Source organism: Haemaphysalis longicornis, unplaced genomic scaffold (assembly GCF_048455015.1).
Source record: "Haemaphysalis longicornis isolate Haplotype H1 unplaced genomic scaffold, Haemaphysalis longicornis Haplotype H1 scaffold_9, whole genome shotgun sequence".
Lineage (NCBI taxonomy): Eukaryota > Metazoa > Arthropoda > Arachnida > Ixodida > Ixodidae > Haemaphysalis > Haemaphysalis longicornis.
The window spans coordinates 74,388,510-74,406,052 of NW_027526460.1; the positions used below are offsets into that span (position 1 = coordinate 74,388,510).

A 17,543-nucleotide genomic window follows, 5' to 3' on the forward strand; every position below is an offset into this window, starting at 1 on the left:
TCATAAGACCAGTGGGAGTTGTTTTGTGAATCTGCACCTTTTGGCAGGAATGGGCAACGCTTAACGCCTGCCGCCCGTTCGGCATTCTGTGTATTTAACGCTCGCCCTTCCGCGAACCGTAGCAGTGTGTGTTCGGACTCTGCGGAAAATGTCACTCTGCCCGTTCGACTTGTCATGTGTTTGGCATTTCGCTTGTGTATTATAAACCTTTGCTTTCGAGTTTATAAGTACTCCAAGGTGCCGCGCCAGCAAGTCGCGCAGGCATAGCAGAGGTTCATTCTTGAAAAGGTTACGGACGTGAGAGGGAGAGAGAATATAAGCGTTTTTTTCAAAACGAGCAAGTTTGGTGCTAAATGACGGTCCCGAAATAAGGACTACCTATCAGGGGCCGTCCTCAGTTCGACGTGGCCTGGTTCTGGCCGGTAGCCCGGGCTTTAGCGGCTTTTTTTTTTTTTTCAGGTATAATATAAGTAGTCCTATATAGAAGTACAAAGGACGCAGAACCTTTTATTATGCCTCCAAAGGCCCCACTTAAAAAGCACTAAACATCGAGCCCCTTTAGGTCGGCTTCACTAATAAACACACAAGTGTTGCTGGAAAGACTTCTTCCTGAGAGGTAGAGTGAAAGCTTGTCGATTCGAACTGCAATATTTCGAATAAACGAATAATTCGAACAGTACAATTTGGAGAGGTCAAGGTTTATAGAATTCTATGTATTAGAAGGCCGTTAATTGAAACGAGAGTTGGTTACGCTAAGGATAGTATAAACTACGCGCCCCTGCACACCATAGGCGGCCCCACTCTCTGTTCAACCTTCGTCAAATCTCCTTGACATCATGCTTGTGTAAACGTATGTAGAGCACGGTAAACGCGAGATTTACTTGGTATCTGGAGGAACAATAGCTGCTGGCACCGGCACAGTACGGCGTCTGATCTGGACTGTCCACGCAAGACGTGCGCACTCCACCGACGAGAACACGTGCTGCACAAGCAACCTAACCAGCCTCTTGCCGTGGCCGGCGTTGACATAAGGAAGGCTTATGACTCGGTTCCGCATGACAAGGTTCTCATCAAGGCGCGAGAGCTCTGCATATGCGGGTGGCTCTGTAATTCATGGCAGCCTTCTTGCAAGGTCGCACCTATCAAGTCCACATAGGCTAGACGACCAGCACTATCCCCCAGAACGACTTCGGGGTGCCTCAAGGCTCAGTTATTGCACCAACCCTCTTCAACATTGCCATGCACGCCTTCCGTGCAAGTTGTAAACGGTAGCGGGGCTCAAGTACGCCATTTGCCGCCGGCGTGGACGCAAGGTTCCGTCGCAGCACAAGAGGCCACGCTCAACAGGCCCTGTATACAGGGTGTCCCAGTTATCATGCACCAAAATTTGAAAAAACAGCAATGGCGTTACTCGAAGAAAACCTAGCGCATAATGTTTGCAGTACTGTGGAGAAGCGGGCAGTAATTTTTTCGTGAATTATAGTTTACTAATTAATTGTAATTAATTATCTAAATCGAGAATTACTGTCCTAATCACTGAAGTGTCAATGAGGCACTTGTAGGTACCCACTAGGCGCATCTAACTGCTGTATTTTCAGCGACGAATTAATTGCGTACTCATTTATTATGATAGATAAAGAAAAACCGCGAAATATGAAAAATACCACGTGACGGCGCTTCCGCGCGCATTGTAAAGCAGCGTCCCCAAATAAGCTGATTGAAAGCAACTGCTTCGCCTGTCACCCGCCCGAAGAGACAGCGCATCGCCTTCATACCCCTTTCAGTCACCGTGTCTCCATATGGAGACGCGACTTTCTTCGTCGTTTTCCTCGTGAAAACGAAGAGTTCATGCTGCAGAGCGGTGCGGCTGATGTTCGAAACCTACGTAAGTGAAAGGTAGCACCATGTGATGTGGAATGGCGGAACCGCACTCATAAACATCGTTTCAAAATGGACGCCACCGAGTTTTCTGGGAGCTCCGGTGTGTTGCCGTCCTAAGTTCTCTTTTACTGCGGCGTAAATATTTATAAAGGCTAAAAACACCTCTTTCATGTGCAGAAATTATTATTTCACCTTCTTGTTTGTAAACTGCCTCATGATATTTATTTTTTATAGGGAAAAGCAGGATTGAGTGATGGTGCCTCCGTATGAGGACGCGACGCCATTTGCGTAATAAGTATTCTAGAGAGACTGAACTTTTTTTCTTACGTTAGAACTTGACACTGCTAAACCTCCAAGTATGGAATTTTTCTGCAGTGAATATAATAATTCGTGCCTGAAAGGGATAATGGCGTGCATGGAAGGGCAGCAACAGCAAGATTCGCGGGGCGCGTGTGCAGATAAGGCACAAACTCGGTCGCGATTTTTCCTTTCTTTCTTTTGTTTATTTCATTGTGGCTAACTCAGAGGCAGCCTGTTTGAGGGCATTGCTTTACGATGCGCCCGAAGGCGCCGCCACATGGTATTTTTCATATTCTCGGCTTTTCTTTGTCAGTCAGAATAAATGCCTACCAGTCCACTAATCATAGAATGGCTCATTAGACGGTCGAGCGCAGCGTAAACAATCATTTACGGCATAGTTTCGGTTTCGACCATGGAGGAATTTCGACAATACGAACGCCGAGCGGCCGCCATGACAGGAGGGCGCCCGTGACGTTACCATTCTAGCACCGCTGCCGGTCGGGACTCGCGCGCGCGCGGGCGGCATGACGTCATGACTTGATACACACGGCGTAGCAGCGCGCGCCAGCCGCAGCCAGCGCGTCGGGCACGTCACGCGAGGCCCACCGTCGGCAGCTTGGGGCAAAGAGCAGATGATGTCATGTTGGCCCGCTCTGGGCTTTCTCGTACGGGAAAGGATTAAAATGGATTCAAAATATGTCATACTCGGCGGTTACTGTTGAAACCTGCTGGGAGTACCTCCTGATAAAAGTGAAGCCTTTTACATAGTTATTTTGGCTTTCAAATTTCGTGTCACTACTCCTTTAAAGGGACCCTGCAACACTTGCCATCGACTACTAGTAATGTATTTTGGGATAAAGTCTATTGTCCCAGAAATTACCTCCCGCAAGAATTATGAAAATCCGTTCACAATTAACGAAACTACGCGCGATGAGAAATCGTGCATAAAAGTTCCCTCTCAATTCGACCGCGGGCAACGCGACGAAAGCTGCCTGCGCGCTCTCTCCCGGAGAGGGGGCGGCTCGCGGCGTTCTCTTCGGCGGCCCTCGATATATCACATGCCGGGTAGTTTTCTCCTTTTCTCCGCAACGCGGAGGGGCCTATTTCCGGTCTGGTGCCACAAAAAAGCAGGCATGGGTGCCTGCTCGCAAGTGCGCGCTCAGGCTGGTAGGGCGTTTTTGAAGCAATAAACGTTTGTAGTCGAGTGGTCCCGTTGAAAGGGAAGTATTGAGATCATCACTCAAACTCCGCGCGCACTCAAAACACAAAAGAAACGGAAAAACTGTGCCTACAGTTTCAGGCATAGAAGAGGTTCGCACACAGCGATGACGACGACGGAAATGGGAGAATCTACCCGCGAAGTTGGCCAGTGACAGCCGATCGGGCAGCCATGGCCTATGTGACGTCCCTCAGGCCAGGCATAATGAGGACAACTGAAGAGAGAGCGGTGTGTTTTTCCGCGTCTTTCACATCGATTTGCGCGCTCACCGCTTCACGTGCACGTGTAATATTTGGCTCAGGTATTCCTGGCAGTGTAATCTAAACGTTGCGCAGGTTTACTTGCACTGCTCAAAGAGTGTTGCAGGGTCCCTTTAAAGGCGGTACTAGCAACAATTACTCCAAATACTTACCCAGCGAGATCTGCTGCACTCGAACCAACGGCTTCGGTGGTTATTCAGCTGCATCTGCAACTGTCTGAGGATTTTGCAGTAGACACTCGGCCAGTTCCTCGGGACATTATGCAAAGCAAGTAAAAGCTGTGTTGCTGGCAGCAGGTGCTTCATAGGCTAGACCACAGGAAGCAGATTTATGGGCAGCTTGCTACCCCTATAAGGTGCCTGAAATTGAAGCCGTGGCTGTTGGCAAAAAGAAGTAACATGCAAGGTTGATTCATTTCGGGGGCCTGATGCACCGAAGCTGAACCAGAGTTATGAGGCGCGATCTAGTGGAGGGCTTTGAGTTAATTTTGACCACCTGGGGATCGTTAACATGCACCAAAATCTCGACACACACGCGTTTTCTCTTTTCACCTCCATCAGAAAAGCAGGCATCGCAGCCGGGATCACATCTGTGTCCTTGGGCTCAGCAGCACGCCTTAGCCACCAAGACACTGGCGGGTCCGAATCGAACCTGACACTGCATTGTTGATTCTTTTGCCTAATTTTCGCTACGCATTTATTAGATACTCGTGCTTTTTCCTGAATAAAATACTTGATACTTTACTGTTCACAAGAAATAACAAGGTGTCGAAGATTGCGTTTCCTAATGCTTCTTTCAAAATTTATCTCCAATTGCTAGTGAACTTTGACCACACATGCAGCCTCAATTGTCAGTTAACAGTCTTTCTAAGCAACAAGTGGCAACATTATATAATTCAAACATTTACAGCAGTTTGATGTAAACTCGCCGAAAGTTCTGCACACAGTCTCACCACAGTGTGTATCTAAGAATTGATTTTATTGAGCAAAACAAAATGTGTACTGAGCTCTCAAAAAGCAGAAATGCTCATGGCGTCGAAACAATCATGTACGCTTTTCAAGAAAAACGAAACACAAGGATCTCAGTGAAGCCATCATAGAGTGGGCAGTGCCCCCTGTGCAACAGAAACTCTGTATTAGCGCGGCGATGTTTGCATTTAGTTACACAGCATTTACAGGCAAAAAAGAAATGTGCAGTGGCCTGGAGGTGGACCAATACAAAACCTTTCCTTGATTCTGTTGGTTTACGATTAAACATTGAAAAAAAACACTCAATTCAATCCTACCAGCAGAAAAAAGAAAACTTGCCCGAGAACATTGAATGTCAAACCTTTATGAAATCTGTCTACGGCTGTAGCAACGTACAATGAAACTTTCCTATTTATTTCACACAATTTGACTCACTGCAGCATTAAAGATCAGTGAAGCACCACAAACGTCTTAGTGTCCTTTTCATGACGCAATGGCATGGCCAAACCTGGCACACTTGTACATTTGAGCATACGTAACTCAGACTGTTGCCAGACTCGTCTAAGCATTCTTTAGGCATGTGCAAATAGTACTTTGTGCCTTCAAACAAATACTGATTTGCTTCGAACAATTTTGAAGCAAATAGTTCCAAGTCGTAAAAAGCAACCAGCAGCAACCATGAATACTGTGGTGAGCTGTTCAACAGGCTGTTTATTTTCACTACAACACACCTTTGAAGAGCTTCAACAAATGCAATTCCATTCAAAAACCCAGTTGATGTACTGAGAACTGCTCTGTATTTTATGAATGGAGTGGTATTCCCAACAGTACTTCTTAGCAGCAGCTTTCAATTGGCATTTGACGCACAACACCATCACTGTCATGAGGAGCTACTGTCTCTGATGCATCATCAACAAGGACACAGAACTACAGTGCCCCATGCACATAAGAAAAAACCTGTCATACGAAATAACCTTTGCAACTAGGTGCACCAATCGCAGTGCAGATTTCATTAAATATTAGACTCTTGCGAATATCGCAAAGAACGGCTCCGCGGCTACCCCATTAGAACTACGGAGATACCAATTTTTTTTTTTTTGAAGCTGTGTAGTTCACTTCACACAAAATTAAGATCTAAAAAAACACCCATGTTAGCTTTCACATTATCTCCTTGCATGCATTCAGACGTGTCCTTGAAATAAATGCGTCCCATACAATGGTTGGCGATTGTTCCAATTCTTTTCTCCTCTTCCCAACAAACACATCACACTTTCAACCAGAGAAGCTCAGCTAAAGTGAGCGGTTTACAATATGCCTACCGCGCAAGTAGCCCACAGCACTTGCTATCGCCTGTTATCGCCTTATATGCTCTCCTCTTTGCTGCTGATACGATCGTGCCATGCAACGAAAACTCCAGCCATAGCAAAAGGTGAAAAGTAGTGCCTCATATAACGTAGAATGTGCAGCATGTTTAGCGACCGCACCCAAGCATGTGAGAGACAAGCCCAACACCCTAAAGCAAAATGATAACGAAACAATTAAATGGGGCTACATAAATGTTGTTGAAAGACTATATTCTCCTGCCACGCAACTCCCTCGCCTCTCTCCCCTCTCCCACGATGAATTTACTGGAGGTTTGATGCATTGAATTTTCGCATGTTCAAGCCGCTTGCACACCATCTGTTGGGATAGCATCTTTTCTACTTATTGTTCTCCTCAGAGCAGCTAAAGCAGGCTTTCTTTGTTTTTGTGGTTGCTTTATATCGCCTCTCTTCAACCCCGTTTAAGGGAGCAGACTGGTCTTGGAGCAATTTTTTGTATTTACTAAACAATTTAAATGAAACTACACTACTTTATGTAGTTTTTGTGCCGACTTCAAATGTTCAATTAGATTTTTCGCAAGTTGATTATGTTGAGATAATGATTATTCATCACTATTTCGGGTCACAATTACAAAATAACCACCCCACACACAAAGGCAATTACCCCGTGGCTAGGTACAAAAATGACTAATGAATACAATGTTGGAACAACTTTTTTGATTTAGCTATTTGTGGTCGTTTTAGAACACACTGAACTTCACTCCTCCGACGCTCTGCCAGAAATAGTTCACAGGTGGTGTCAATTGAGCACAGTAATTTTCTAATGCCTCCACCTCGAAAATTTGTTTCCAACATTGCATTCTCCACACATTTAGGTATCAGAAGCAAAAGAAATTAGTCGTACCTGCTCTGGGTGCCGAGATATCCGTCGGCTAAAAGGCTAGCTTCGCGTTCAAAGATAAGTGCCGTTTTACCATTGAATTCTGCACAAAACTGAGCTGTAGTGTGCACTATAAAACGTTATTTACGATGAAATAAGGTGCCTTTTGATGAGACAATTTGCAGACTGACAGAAAAATGACCATGGATGCCGAAAATGCCATTTTTCAGAAAGCGACTTGACCATTTTTCGGCCCCAAAGACCCATCTGCCCCCTTAACTCATTTTTTTGTTTCATTTGCTATCATAAAAACCAGTTTCTACATCAAAAGACTGCATTCTTGGTACCGTACTTATATTTTACTCACACATGCCTCAGGTTTCATTTACGAAGATAATTTAAACATGTATAAGCCGTTGTAGCAGTTCATTGGCAGCAAAAGCAGTTACACGGTCTATTGTTTGTCCGGGAGAGAAATGGTTGAATTGGAAGACAGACACACAGTTCCTCACGAAAGACTATATAGTTCAAAGAAAAAAAACTCGCTTTAAGAAGTTTTTTACTATTCGTCAGTGCCAGATGCCTCCAAAATCTCTTTAACATTAAACGTATCGAAGCGAATATTTCATAATGTATTATTCACTCCAAGCGTATCGAACTGAATATTTCTAATGTATTCCCTCAAACAATCAGAACTGGATATTCAAAAGTCTAGTACAGTGTAGACCATTTACAACGTAGCCGCTTATAGGGCGGGACCGGATATTAGGCAGGTTTTTCTGACCACCGGTAAGCCTCGCATAGAACTCAATGTATAAGCATACTGCTTATAATGTGGTTTCCAAAAGCACAATAGTTTATAGTGCGGTTTTACGGAGAGTTCGCGGATAGACCAGTGCAGCTGGGGTAGGCAGCGTTTTAGCGTCGCATAAAAGAAAGAAAAAAGACTGACTCAGCCATTCAACGCAGCCCGCACTCCCATCTCTCCTCTAACTTAAACACCGTTCACTTGTTGGTTTTGCACTCGCGTGATAACCACAACTCCCAGTGCTCTCGGCACACCCCTGAAGACAGCGAGTGCTACCCCCCCTCCCCGAATCCGGAATGGGAAGTTGTTGGGATCAGAACCTTGTGCAGATAAGCGACCACCCCTTTTCTTTTCTAATCTGGAGATAGCAAGCCCAGCCCCAATGGACGCGACATCAGAGGTTTCCACTGCCTGTACCTTGTGCTGATAAGCAACAACCTTAAGCATGGCAAACGCAAGGTGCAGACAAAAAAAAAAAAAAAAAAAATAAGAATAATAATCCGGACTGCATTTTTATCACGTATCGCCGGCATGAGCTGGGCTGCTTCCCTCCCCTGCTGCACCTTCCAGGCGCCATAAAACGCAGATCCCTCAAAAACATATAAACACAAAGCCGTGCTCCCGGTTTGTAAGACTGTGCAGCAGCGTTTGATTAAAAAAAAAAATAATAAAGACCGTAACTCAGTTTTTATGTGTCGTTTGTTAGATGATGGTAAATAAAGAATGACTGAAAGGTAGGGCGCACACGTTTTGTTTATAGTGCGGTACCGCCTATATAGTGTGGGTTTCTGCGGCTCCTGTGACATACGTTATAAGCGGTCTACACTATGTTCTTTGTCAACTATCTGTTTGCTTCTTTGTCCAGTTGTCTGTTTTATCTCAACCTGCAAATGTTGTACAGAAGAAAATTTTCAAATGAACAAAAACAGAATATGCCTGGCCGTTTGTTAAACTCACTTATTAATGTTTTTGCAAGCTTAAGGATTTGCTCGGCTTGGCTTAATACGTAGTTGGGTCAAATCAGCGCGGTGGAATCCCGATCTATGTTGAAACGGATGTTGATGCCACTGGTTGAACTACACTACTGACCTGCACATAGTTTTTCCCGCCTTCGCTTTCTCAGCATCCTGACATGTAAGGGCTCAATGAAATACTTGCTAAGAAATAACCCATATAGGAAGAATATCAATATTTGCGGAACATCACGAGATGACTCAACCGATAAACCTGAGACCACCGGTTTTTACAATCCCGTGAAAGTTCCATTGTGAAAACTGCCCAGAGAACCAACAAGACTTCATTGTACAAAATCCTACAATGTCTTTTTCGTCAGCCGTGGCTAAGGGCCTGACAGGAATTTAAAATAATCTCAACCTAAACAGGAACAACAAAAAGTTAGTTAAAACACCACTGAATCGCCGTGTCGACTAAAAATACATCATACAATTTTTTTTATTCCGTCTTCCAAACCGGCCACAAACTCTAAATATGGCTGCCTAATACAAAAATAAAAAAAAACATCAATAGCAAAAAAATAAAACAGAAAAAAAAGTACATCAAACGGCAACAGCTACACGAGAAAAAACTGTGCGAATGAGAAACAACAAGAAACAACCTCCCAACCCCCAAGTTCTATCCAGACTTGATCTTCCAGTAAGCAGGTATAGACAGGCACTAAATTCCGTGCCCCACTGGACTTGCACACCTGTCTTGTTAGCACAATTGACAAAAAGATTCCCTAATGAAGTCATAGAGCTCACCTCTCAAACCACAACATCCACCTGCCAAAAAACAATCTCAAAGAGTGTTTTTTCGCACTGACATAGCAATTGGGCATGGCTAAGGTTCGGCTTAATTAAGATGTGCGCACACAGCTAGTACGTTTCCCCTCCAATAATATTACGCCATGCCTACTGGATCGATGGCCTATTCTTTGCGCATGTCAACATTCTACTTCAAACCAGCCTACCCGCCCCCGATCGAACGCTGCCTTGCGAGTACGGCGCCAAAATCCTTCGTTCGACATCGCCAAATTTGGATCCTGAAGTGTTGCCAGTCAGACAGACGCGCCCCCGAAACGCACATGCACTGACAACAAAATTATGCACACATCAGGGTTATGCGAAAAACGAGACACCAAAAATGGGGCCATCACAGACACTTTTTCAAAGTTTCACACAACTGATGTTTGCGTCCAAAGAGTTGCAAACTCAAAGCAGCCGATGCGGTGATTGCCAACCAAACATCATTTGTCTGCTTAATTCGGCTAGGCTCGCACAGCAACCAGCGGCACATTTGTTTTCGGTAGTCATTGACAAAAAAAAATGTAACAGCGGTAGACTCTGCAAAAACATGGCCCGCGAAGCCATCCAACAGGCATACATTTATACGAGGCGTTGTTGACTTGAATCGCTGACGCCAAAGGCCTGAATGCAGCCGCGGGGGCGACGTCGTACAGTGGTCTAGAATGCGAGCCAAAGCGCCGAAAGAGAGTTTGGGCATTGGTGTCCCTTACTATACCGGGAGAAAGACCACACCAACATGACGATACAAAAAACTAACAGCTCATGCCAGTACACAAAAAAAGGGCACTCAAAAACACCACTCTCGCGTACAAGGGTGCAATCGGGGTGGCCGTGTCTACCTGAGGGAGCCGAGTTTCTGCCCTAACGCCCACACAATCAAACACGCCACAACACACCATCCTTGCAAGCACTGAAATGCCTCCTTTCACACCATCAAGAAATGTGCCGCAATATTTTTAACCAGAATTCTTACAAAGTGCCATTGACGAATCATAAATACTCGGAAGAAAAAAAAAAGTGAAAACTCAAGCAACTTCATCACACCACTAGTTTACAATTTTCCTTATCAACCAATGCTACAAATAAAAAGCAAGTTCACACAAAACCCTAAACCAGGAGAATATATTTTCTTCTTGTTTTTCTTTTTCCAGCTGAAACTTATCATTTCATTTGGCAAATAAGAACTGGCTCCCATTCGCAACCCAGAGCCCATCAATGGCCATGCATCCCCCCCTCATCGTTACGGCTGATGCAACGCTGAATTCCCCTCAACAACCTTTGATAAACATAGCAAGACATACCTGTCCCCTCTGCCAAAAAGACAAACAAACAAAGCCTTACAACAACAACAACCCCCCTCCTACTGACAACACATTCCCCCTTTCCTCCCACAACCCAGAAGCGCAATGATTCCCTATGTTCTTGGCATATACCGCGAGACCTCAAGCAAGCACGCCCGAACCAACAGGCCTGCGTCGCATCGCAACACCGTTCCTCCCAAAAACACTAGGGGCTCGCGTTCCAGACCACCATCACCATGAGCTCTCAAGAAGACCAAGAGGCTGTGTGCGAGTGGTGTCACTGCTCTCCCCTCTTGCTTAAGGCTTTCCCTCACAACACAGCAGCACTGGTCTCTGTGTTCTCCACGATGCCTTGCACGGGCATGCCTGCATCGACGCAACGTTGGCCCGTCAGGCTCGCATTCTAGACCACCGCAACGAAGGGGGGGCCTGACCAAGAGGCCGCGTGCCAGTCGTGTCTGTGCTCTCGTCTTCCCCAATAATCAGTAGTCGGTGCCGCGGCTGATGACCTCCTTGCAGGTGGGGCGCAGCAGGATGGTGTGCTCGAACTGGGCCGTGTAGCAGCCCTTGGTGTCGCACAGGGGCGGGTAAGGGTCCACGATGCCCTTGTCGCACAAGTCCTTTAGGGCCATCAGGTACTTGGTCTGCCCCAGGCGGTCCAGCCAGCGCCGGCAGAAGGCCAGCGTGCCGAAGCTCTGGTTGATCACGCCCAGCAGCTGCTTGGACCGGGGAAGTCTGCACACAGACAGAGGGCAGGGAAGCAGCCTTCGAGCCATCTGACTGGACACGCCCGCAGCAACAGCAGACAAGCTAGTGTTGCCAACACATACCACATGCACTCTTTGTATTACTGTTCATTCACGAGAATACATAGGTGTGTGGTGTAGTTCTTTTAAACTGAAATCTTTATTAGTGGGACCGATGGAGTCCTGTCAAAACATAATGCATTTCCCCATAGACCATTTGGTCGACTGAAAAGCTGTCATAAGATCTCTGGACACCAGTAGAACGGACAATTGGGCTAGTTGGTAGCTGTTCATCTTGAAGGTAGAAGTGCTTTTTTTTTTTTTTCTCTCCTTTCGTCCCTGTTAACCCCGTGTCGTCTCTGTTTTACTCTACTTTCGTCCCTTCTGTGAGCACTTCCACCTTCAAGATGAATCTCTGGACATTCGGCGTATGCAGGCGACCGGACTTCCATTGTGTCAGAACGGTCGCTTGAAAGTGGTGAAAGTGAAAAAGGAATGGATCTAGATAACACAGTACACGCAGCGATCACGAAGAAGGTGTACAATGGTATACCTTTATCTCATAAACCACGTATCGGTGTACATTTAGATCGTTCAAAGATGCGTTTACTCAGTGCGTGAAATATCGTCGCATGGTTTCGTCCTTTGATTCAAAACTTTCAGTTTGACAATTCATTGGATGCACTTCCAGTGAAGGCTGGACACAGTTAGCCAAGATTTTGACGAACTTTTCACAGTTCTGATGTGAGAAAGCTCTCGTGCTGCTCTCAACTTCCATTAGGAATGGATCGTAATGTTGTTCCTCCAGGCTGAATGACCCCCAAGACTTGGCGAACACTCCGCACATGCGTGTTCAGGAACACAAGAATGGGTCTGGGCAATCACTGGTTGTTTTTTTGTGTGTAACAGTGTTTTTTTTCTTGTTTTTTTTTTTTCACAGCAGCCAAATCTTTAGTAGTTGTTCAAACCAAACCGTTTCCAGATAGAACCTGGCACCAAGAAATAAACTGTCTCAAGTTGATACTCGCACAGCCTGTACGGTTGTCAAAGATTGGCAAGACTGAATAGGTGTTGTGTACTACACAAAAGAAATGTCAGCTTCCTTGCTTGCACGCTTGCTCAACCGGGAGGTCCAGTTCCGCATTTCTTGCTCTCAACACCTTCCGCACAACAAAATCCACTGTGATTCTGCACTGATCCGCGATGAAGGCACAACCACCCAGTCTTGGCAGTTGTACTTGTGCAACCCAAGTTTGGCATATCCTATATGTTGTCACCGTGGCACATCACGCGGAACTTTTCCCCGGGACATAACGCCAGATTTTTAAAGCCTGAACTTTTCCCCGGGACATAACGCCAGATTTTTAAAGCCTGAACTTTCCCCCGGGACATAACACCAGATTTTTAAAGCCCAAGTGCTTCACTCTGCAAAAACAGTCAATGTTATTGTAGTAGTATTGTAGTAGTTGCCCAGTTAAGAAAATGGCCGCCGCCGTACACAGCAAAAAAGAAAAACAGAAATCGATCCCAGGCCATCTTCACTGACGTGAAACCCAAGGAGGGGCGAAGCATGCAGTGCATAATTGTATTAAAAGATTGTATGTCTCTCTCTCGCCACACGGCGCACGATGATTGGGTGCCAAAGAAGCGCCGGTGAGAGGAGCGATCACACACTTGCTGAGGCGGTGGTGCCCTCTCTTGCGTTCAACTGGATTTAAGGGGGACGCGGGGATCAGATGGCGAAAAGTGACCAAACAATCGTTTTTCTTGGAGGTCTTATTTTCGGATTGCACATCTTATATTCTATGCGTTGACAAAGTTTCCCCGTTGAACACCATCGTGAAGTGCCAAAGAAAAATACCTGTGTCAGCTGAGGTGGCAAAATATTTTCGCAAAATAACAAAAACACGGCAATTTTCGCAGCGCTGTATCTCCGGAACGACGCCACCGGGCGCCACCATCTTGGTCGCGTTTGATTGTTTCGCCTGAACTAGAAGAATGTGGTATGCTAATAATAATTGATGTTGCAATTGGGTAAAAAAGCATATATTCTGTTTTCAAATAGCTTGTTTCATGCTTGTGATGGCTGATATAACCTTTTGACACTGAACAGCCCCATGTACTAAGCTGTAGCTTCAGCAAGGTTATGACACCCAGAAATCAGCTGAATGTCTACTGGCATGCTAATTTTGTAACAATAACATGACCAATATTAAAGAAAAACCATGCCTTACTCTTCATTTTGGAGACAGCTATGCATAGGCACACATTAAGTAAAATATAGGTACCCTAGTAGCCCATAGCAAACTTTTCGGTATACTACTAGGCATAAAACTGGTGCTTCTGCCATTGGAAGGCTTGCACATAAAAACCTCCAATGAGCCAAGAAGGCATCCCAGATGCACCAAATCAAAAGGCAAAGGTCTGTGAGGTTGTCCCCAAGCAAGGACAACAAGGACTATGATGCTGGTGCAGTTTGAAAATCTTGAAGTTGTCGTCGTTTTACGAGTTCTTCGTTGCTCATGGAAAGGATAGCATGGCAACCACTGGGCGGATTTTGACTGTTTTATTTTAATCCTTGAAGAGTTCTACAGGGCGAGACAGTCTCAGATTTTTATTTTAGGGTGTTGTTATTTTTTAATGTGGAATTTACAGCTAGGTCAATTGTGTCCTACAGAGTACAAGTGAAATTATTCTTTTCTGTAAAAGACAAATGAAGGGTGTAAAAAAAATTTTAAGACTGTCTTGCCCTGTAGTGCTCTTTTGACTACAATTGAAAAATATTCAGAACTTCCTAGCATGTGCCAATACCTTCCTAGGCTTTCCACGAGCGGGCAACATGTAAACCTGTGCAACACAAGTACTACTGAAGGTGTCATCATGAAATTTTAAATTTCCCCATTTGGAGTGTTTTCCAATGTGCCTGCCAAATTTCATCACTCTACGCCAAAAAACAAAAGAGCTCACTTCGATCCCAGCGTCCCCCCTTAAACTCTCCTGCCCACGACTATTCAAACTGGTATCCTATCGACGCTTTCAAGTTCAAATTTTGACGTTTTCCCATCTAAATTCGGCAAGTTCAGAGTATACCTGACAGTTGGTGGCAGATATCTTTTTTGTTATTGTTTTTTCTGCGCGCCATCTTTTTTAAAGACCCACCGGTGTCATGTGATGGGCGCTCAAATACTGAGACGGTACGCACATCATGCGCAGTAAAGCCGCATTTTTAGTAATTTGGGCGATTTTACACCCGATTTCTGACCCTGAGGACAACTTTTCGTCGTTGCAGTTCAGCCTGAAAGCGACAGTCTATGGAGCAACACCAACATTTTTGCTTATTCTTTTGTGCTTGTCCCAAAACTTTCTTGCACAGCTTTTTCTCTTTCTTTTCCAAATTAAAATTTCCATTTGAAACAATCACCACTGCAAAGGAAATTTACTCTTCTACAATTCGATACCATACACTTACATGTTGCATATTTCTTGCAGCCGAAAAAAATTGTTTGCTAAAGTACCTAAAATCACTGCTGTCCTCGTGTGCAGGAAAGTTTTAAAGGAGTACTGACACGAAATTTCAAAGCTGAGATAACTATGTAAAACGCTTCCTTTTTATCAGGAGATATCTCCCAGCAAGTTTCAACAGCAACCGTTCAGCGAAACATATTTAAAATCCATTTTAATCTTCGCCCGCACGAGAAAGCCCAGAGCGGGCCGACGTGACATCATCTGCTACGTGCCCCAAACTGCCGACGTCGGGGCTCCCGTGACGAAGCCGACGCGCTAGCTGTGGTTGGCGCGCGCTGCTCGGGCGTGTGTACACGTCATGGTTTTGGGACTGACGTCATGCTGCCCGGGCCTGTGGGGACGGCGAAGACCTCGGCCGGTCTGGGCGCGCGCGTGCGCTCGCTCGCGCGCGCTTCCAGAGAGGCAGCGATACGGCAAGAATGGTGACGCCATGTCATACATGCTGTCATGGCGGCCGCTCGGCGTTTTTTTGTCGAAACCGAAACTGGCACGAATAAACGACGCCGTAAATGAATGTTTACGCTGCGCCCGACCGTCTAATCTGTCATTCTATGATTAGTGGGCTGGTAGGCACGCATAGCAGCGAAAAAAACGCAACATAAAAATTTCGTGTCAGTACTCCTTTAAGGGAGGACGTGGCTTTCAAAATCAACATTTTTATTTCTTTGTGGACTTCGGTGAAAATTGGCACAGCAACTGGAAATGCTTCTGTGATAACACCATAAAAATTTAGAAGTAATATTTTGAAAACTTTTCTATTTATAAAATTTTCTTCCTGTTCTGCTTGTACCGAGCTTGAGCGGCTTATCAAACACGATAAAAAAATTGTTCGAAGTGCTTTGCGTTCCCAAATGAACGGACGAGGTCATGACAGTCTTAGAATTTTTTTTACAACACAATGTTTTTTAAAAAAGTTTTCATTTTTTTAGAGGTTAAGTACAGCAGGCATGTCGACTGCAAATGACTACATGAATTAAAAAATTACAAAAAATAAATCTGGAAAACCAAGGGTGTCATGACCTGAACTGTTCATCAAGGAATGTAATGCAAAAAACAGAATCAAAATAAACCGGGCGGTTATTAAAAAATCCCCGGAACAAGCGACACAGGTGGCGAAAAAAAAAAAAAAAAAAAAAAAAAAAAAAGGTTTTGAGAAAACGGCTTCTAAAGTTGCAACATGGGTTTCACTTATCAAAAGTCGTCAAGGTTGTAGCCTTTCGTGTCCTTTTGATTGAACATAGGTCTTCTAGAAGGCCTTGCCTTGAAATTGGAGTGCCTTTTACAGCCTTTTTCTTTCCACAAAACATCATCTTCAGCTCCTCTGTGACGAGTACATAGCCCAGTTTGCAGACCAAATGGAGGGGGAGATGGCTTTCAATGTAAAGTAGGTTAGCTGGTTGGTTGTATCACACTGGACACCTTCCCTTTGCAGTGTTGTCACTATGGCAACAAGTGAAGCATTCTTTTTTTACTTAAATCTTTTGGCTTCTTTTATGTTTTATAATCTTGCCTGAAGCAGCAACTTAGTACTCATACGTGCAGGTGTTCATTGCCAAAAGTTTGCATACCACAAGGATGCAAATGGGCTACTTTTAAGCTTGGTATAACATTCTGCATAACTCAAACTTCAATGCACGAGCATTTTTTTACTACTTTTGACATTCAAGGCACCCAATATTTCTCGCAGCACAGCCAGTATGCGCCATAAGCCATAGATGTATGCGTCGGTATCAATAATTTCCCTAAAAAATTCACTGTTAAATGCTGCCACAGTAACGCAGAGAACATATTTTTATTCCTATATTCCTAACTCAAACCTGTTTGCATGATTATTAGAAGTGCACGGGAAACGTTGCGCAAGAAAGGTGATATGGCTCGCGCTCTCGCAGCGCACACTTACCGCGACATATCGTACTTTGATTATCCCTGATATGGCTGGTCAGGTCGCTTTTAAGATTAAATCTAAAGTCGCACGCATTAATTACAACTACTGGCGTTCAATCATAACCGGTTGCACTGTTAGGTGATGCACCAATGTGCAGCGGCTATGTCGTGCGCGCCGCAGCGTTTGACGCGTCGACCGTTTTTTTCCCAAGGCTAGCAAGCCCACAGTCAAACATAGCAATAACGAAGCGTGTAAACATCGCAAATCCGACTAAAAGTCACTTCACACACCGCTATCACAAGCGCGCACACCGCGTGTCACCCTCCGGGGTCTGGCGACGGTGGAGTCACACGCACCACGAAGCGTTCGATGACCTCCGCCTTTTGAGCCGCACATCTTCCTGTAATCTGGCTCGTAATCTCAGGCATTCCCATAGCGATAACATCCGCGCTGAATACCACAGACTAAACAGAAACTTGGCCGAGCGAAGCAGCGAAAATGAACTCATAAATGCGCGCTCGCAGTTGAGGCAGCCGCCATCTTGCGTTGCCGCCGCGACACCCAATCAGGAGGGTCGTTTTAGTGTGCCGTGACCGGAGGGCCAATAGCGCTTCAGCATCTATTTATAGCTTCGTTTGTGCAT

The 17,543-nt window shown here is 45.1% G+C and overlaps 1 protein-coding gene across 1 annotated transcript in view; it reads right to left on the minus strand.

Moving 5' to 3' along the window:
- Positions 1 to 4,619: 4,619 nt before the first annotated feature.
- The window catches only part of Und (methionyl aminopeptidase und), a 50,928-nt gene continuing 38,004 nt past the window's right edge, over positions 4,620 to 17,543 (minus strand). Inside the window, 1 exon segment of the mRNA XM_077683347.1 lies at positions 4,620 to 11,479. Within this exon segment, the coding sequence (XP_077539473.1) occupies positions 11,227 to 11,479 (253 nt within the window). The 3' untranslated portion in view covers positions 4,620 to 11,226.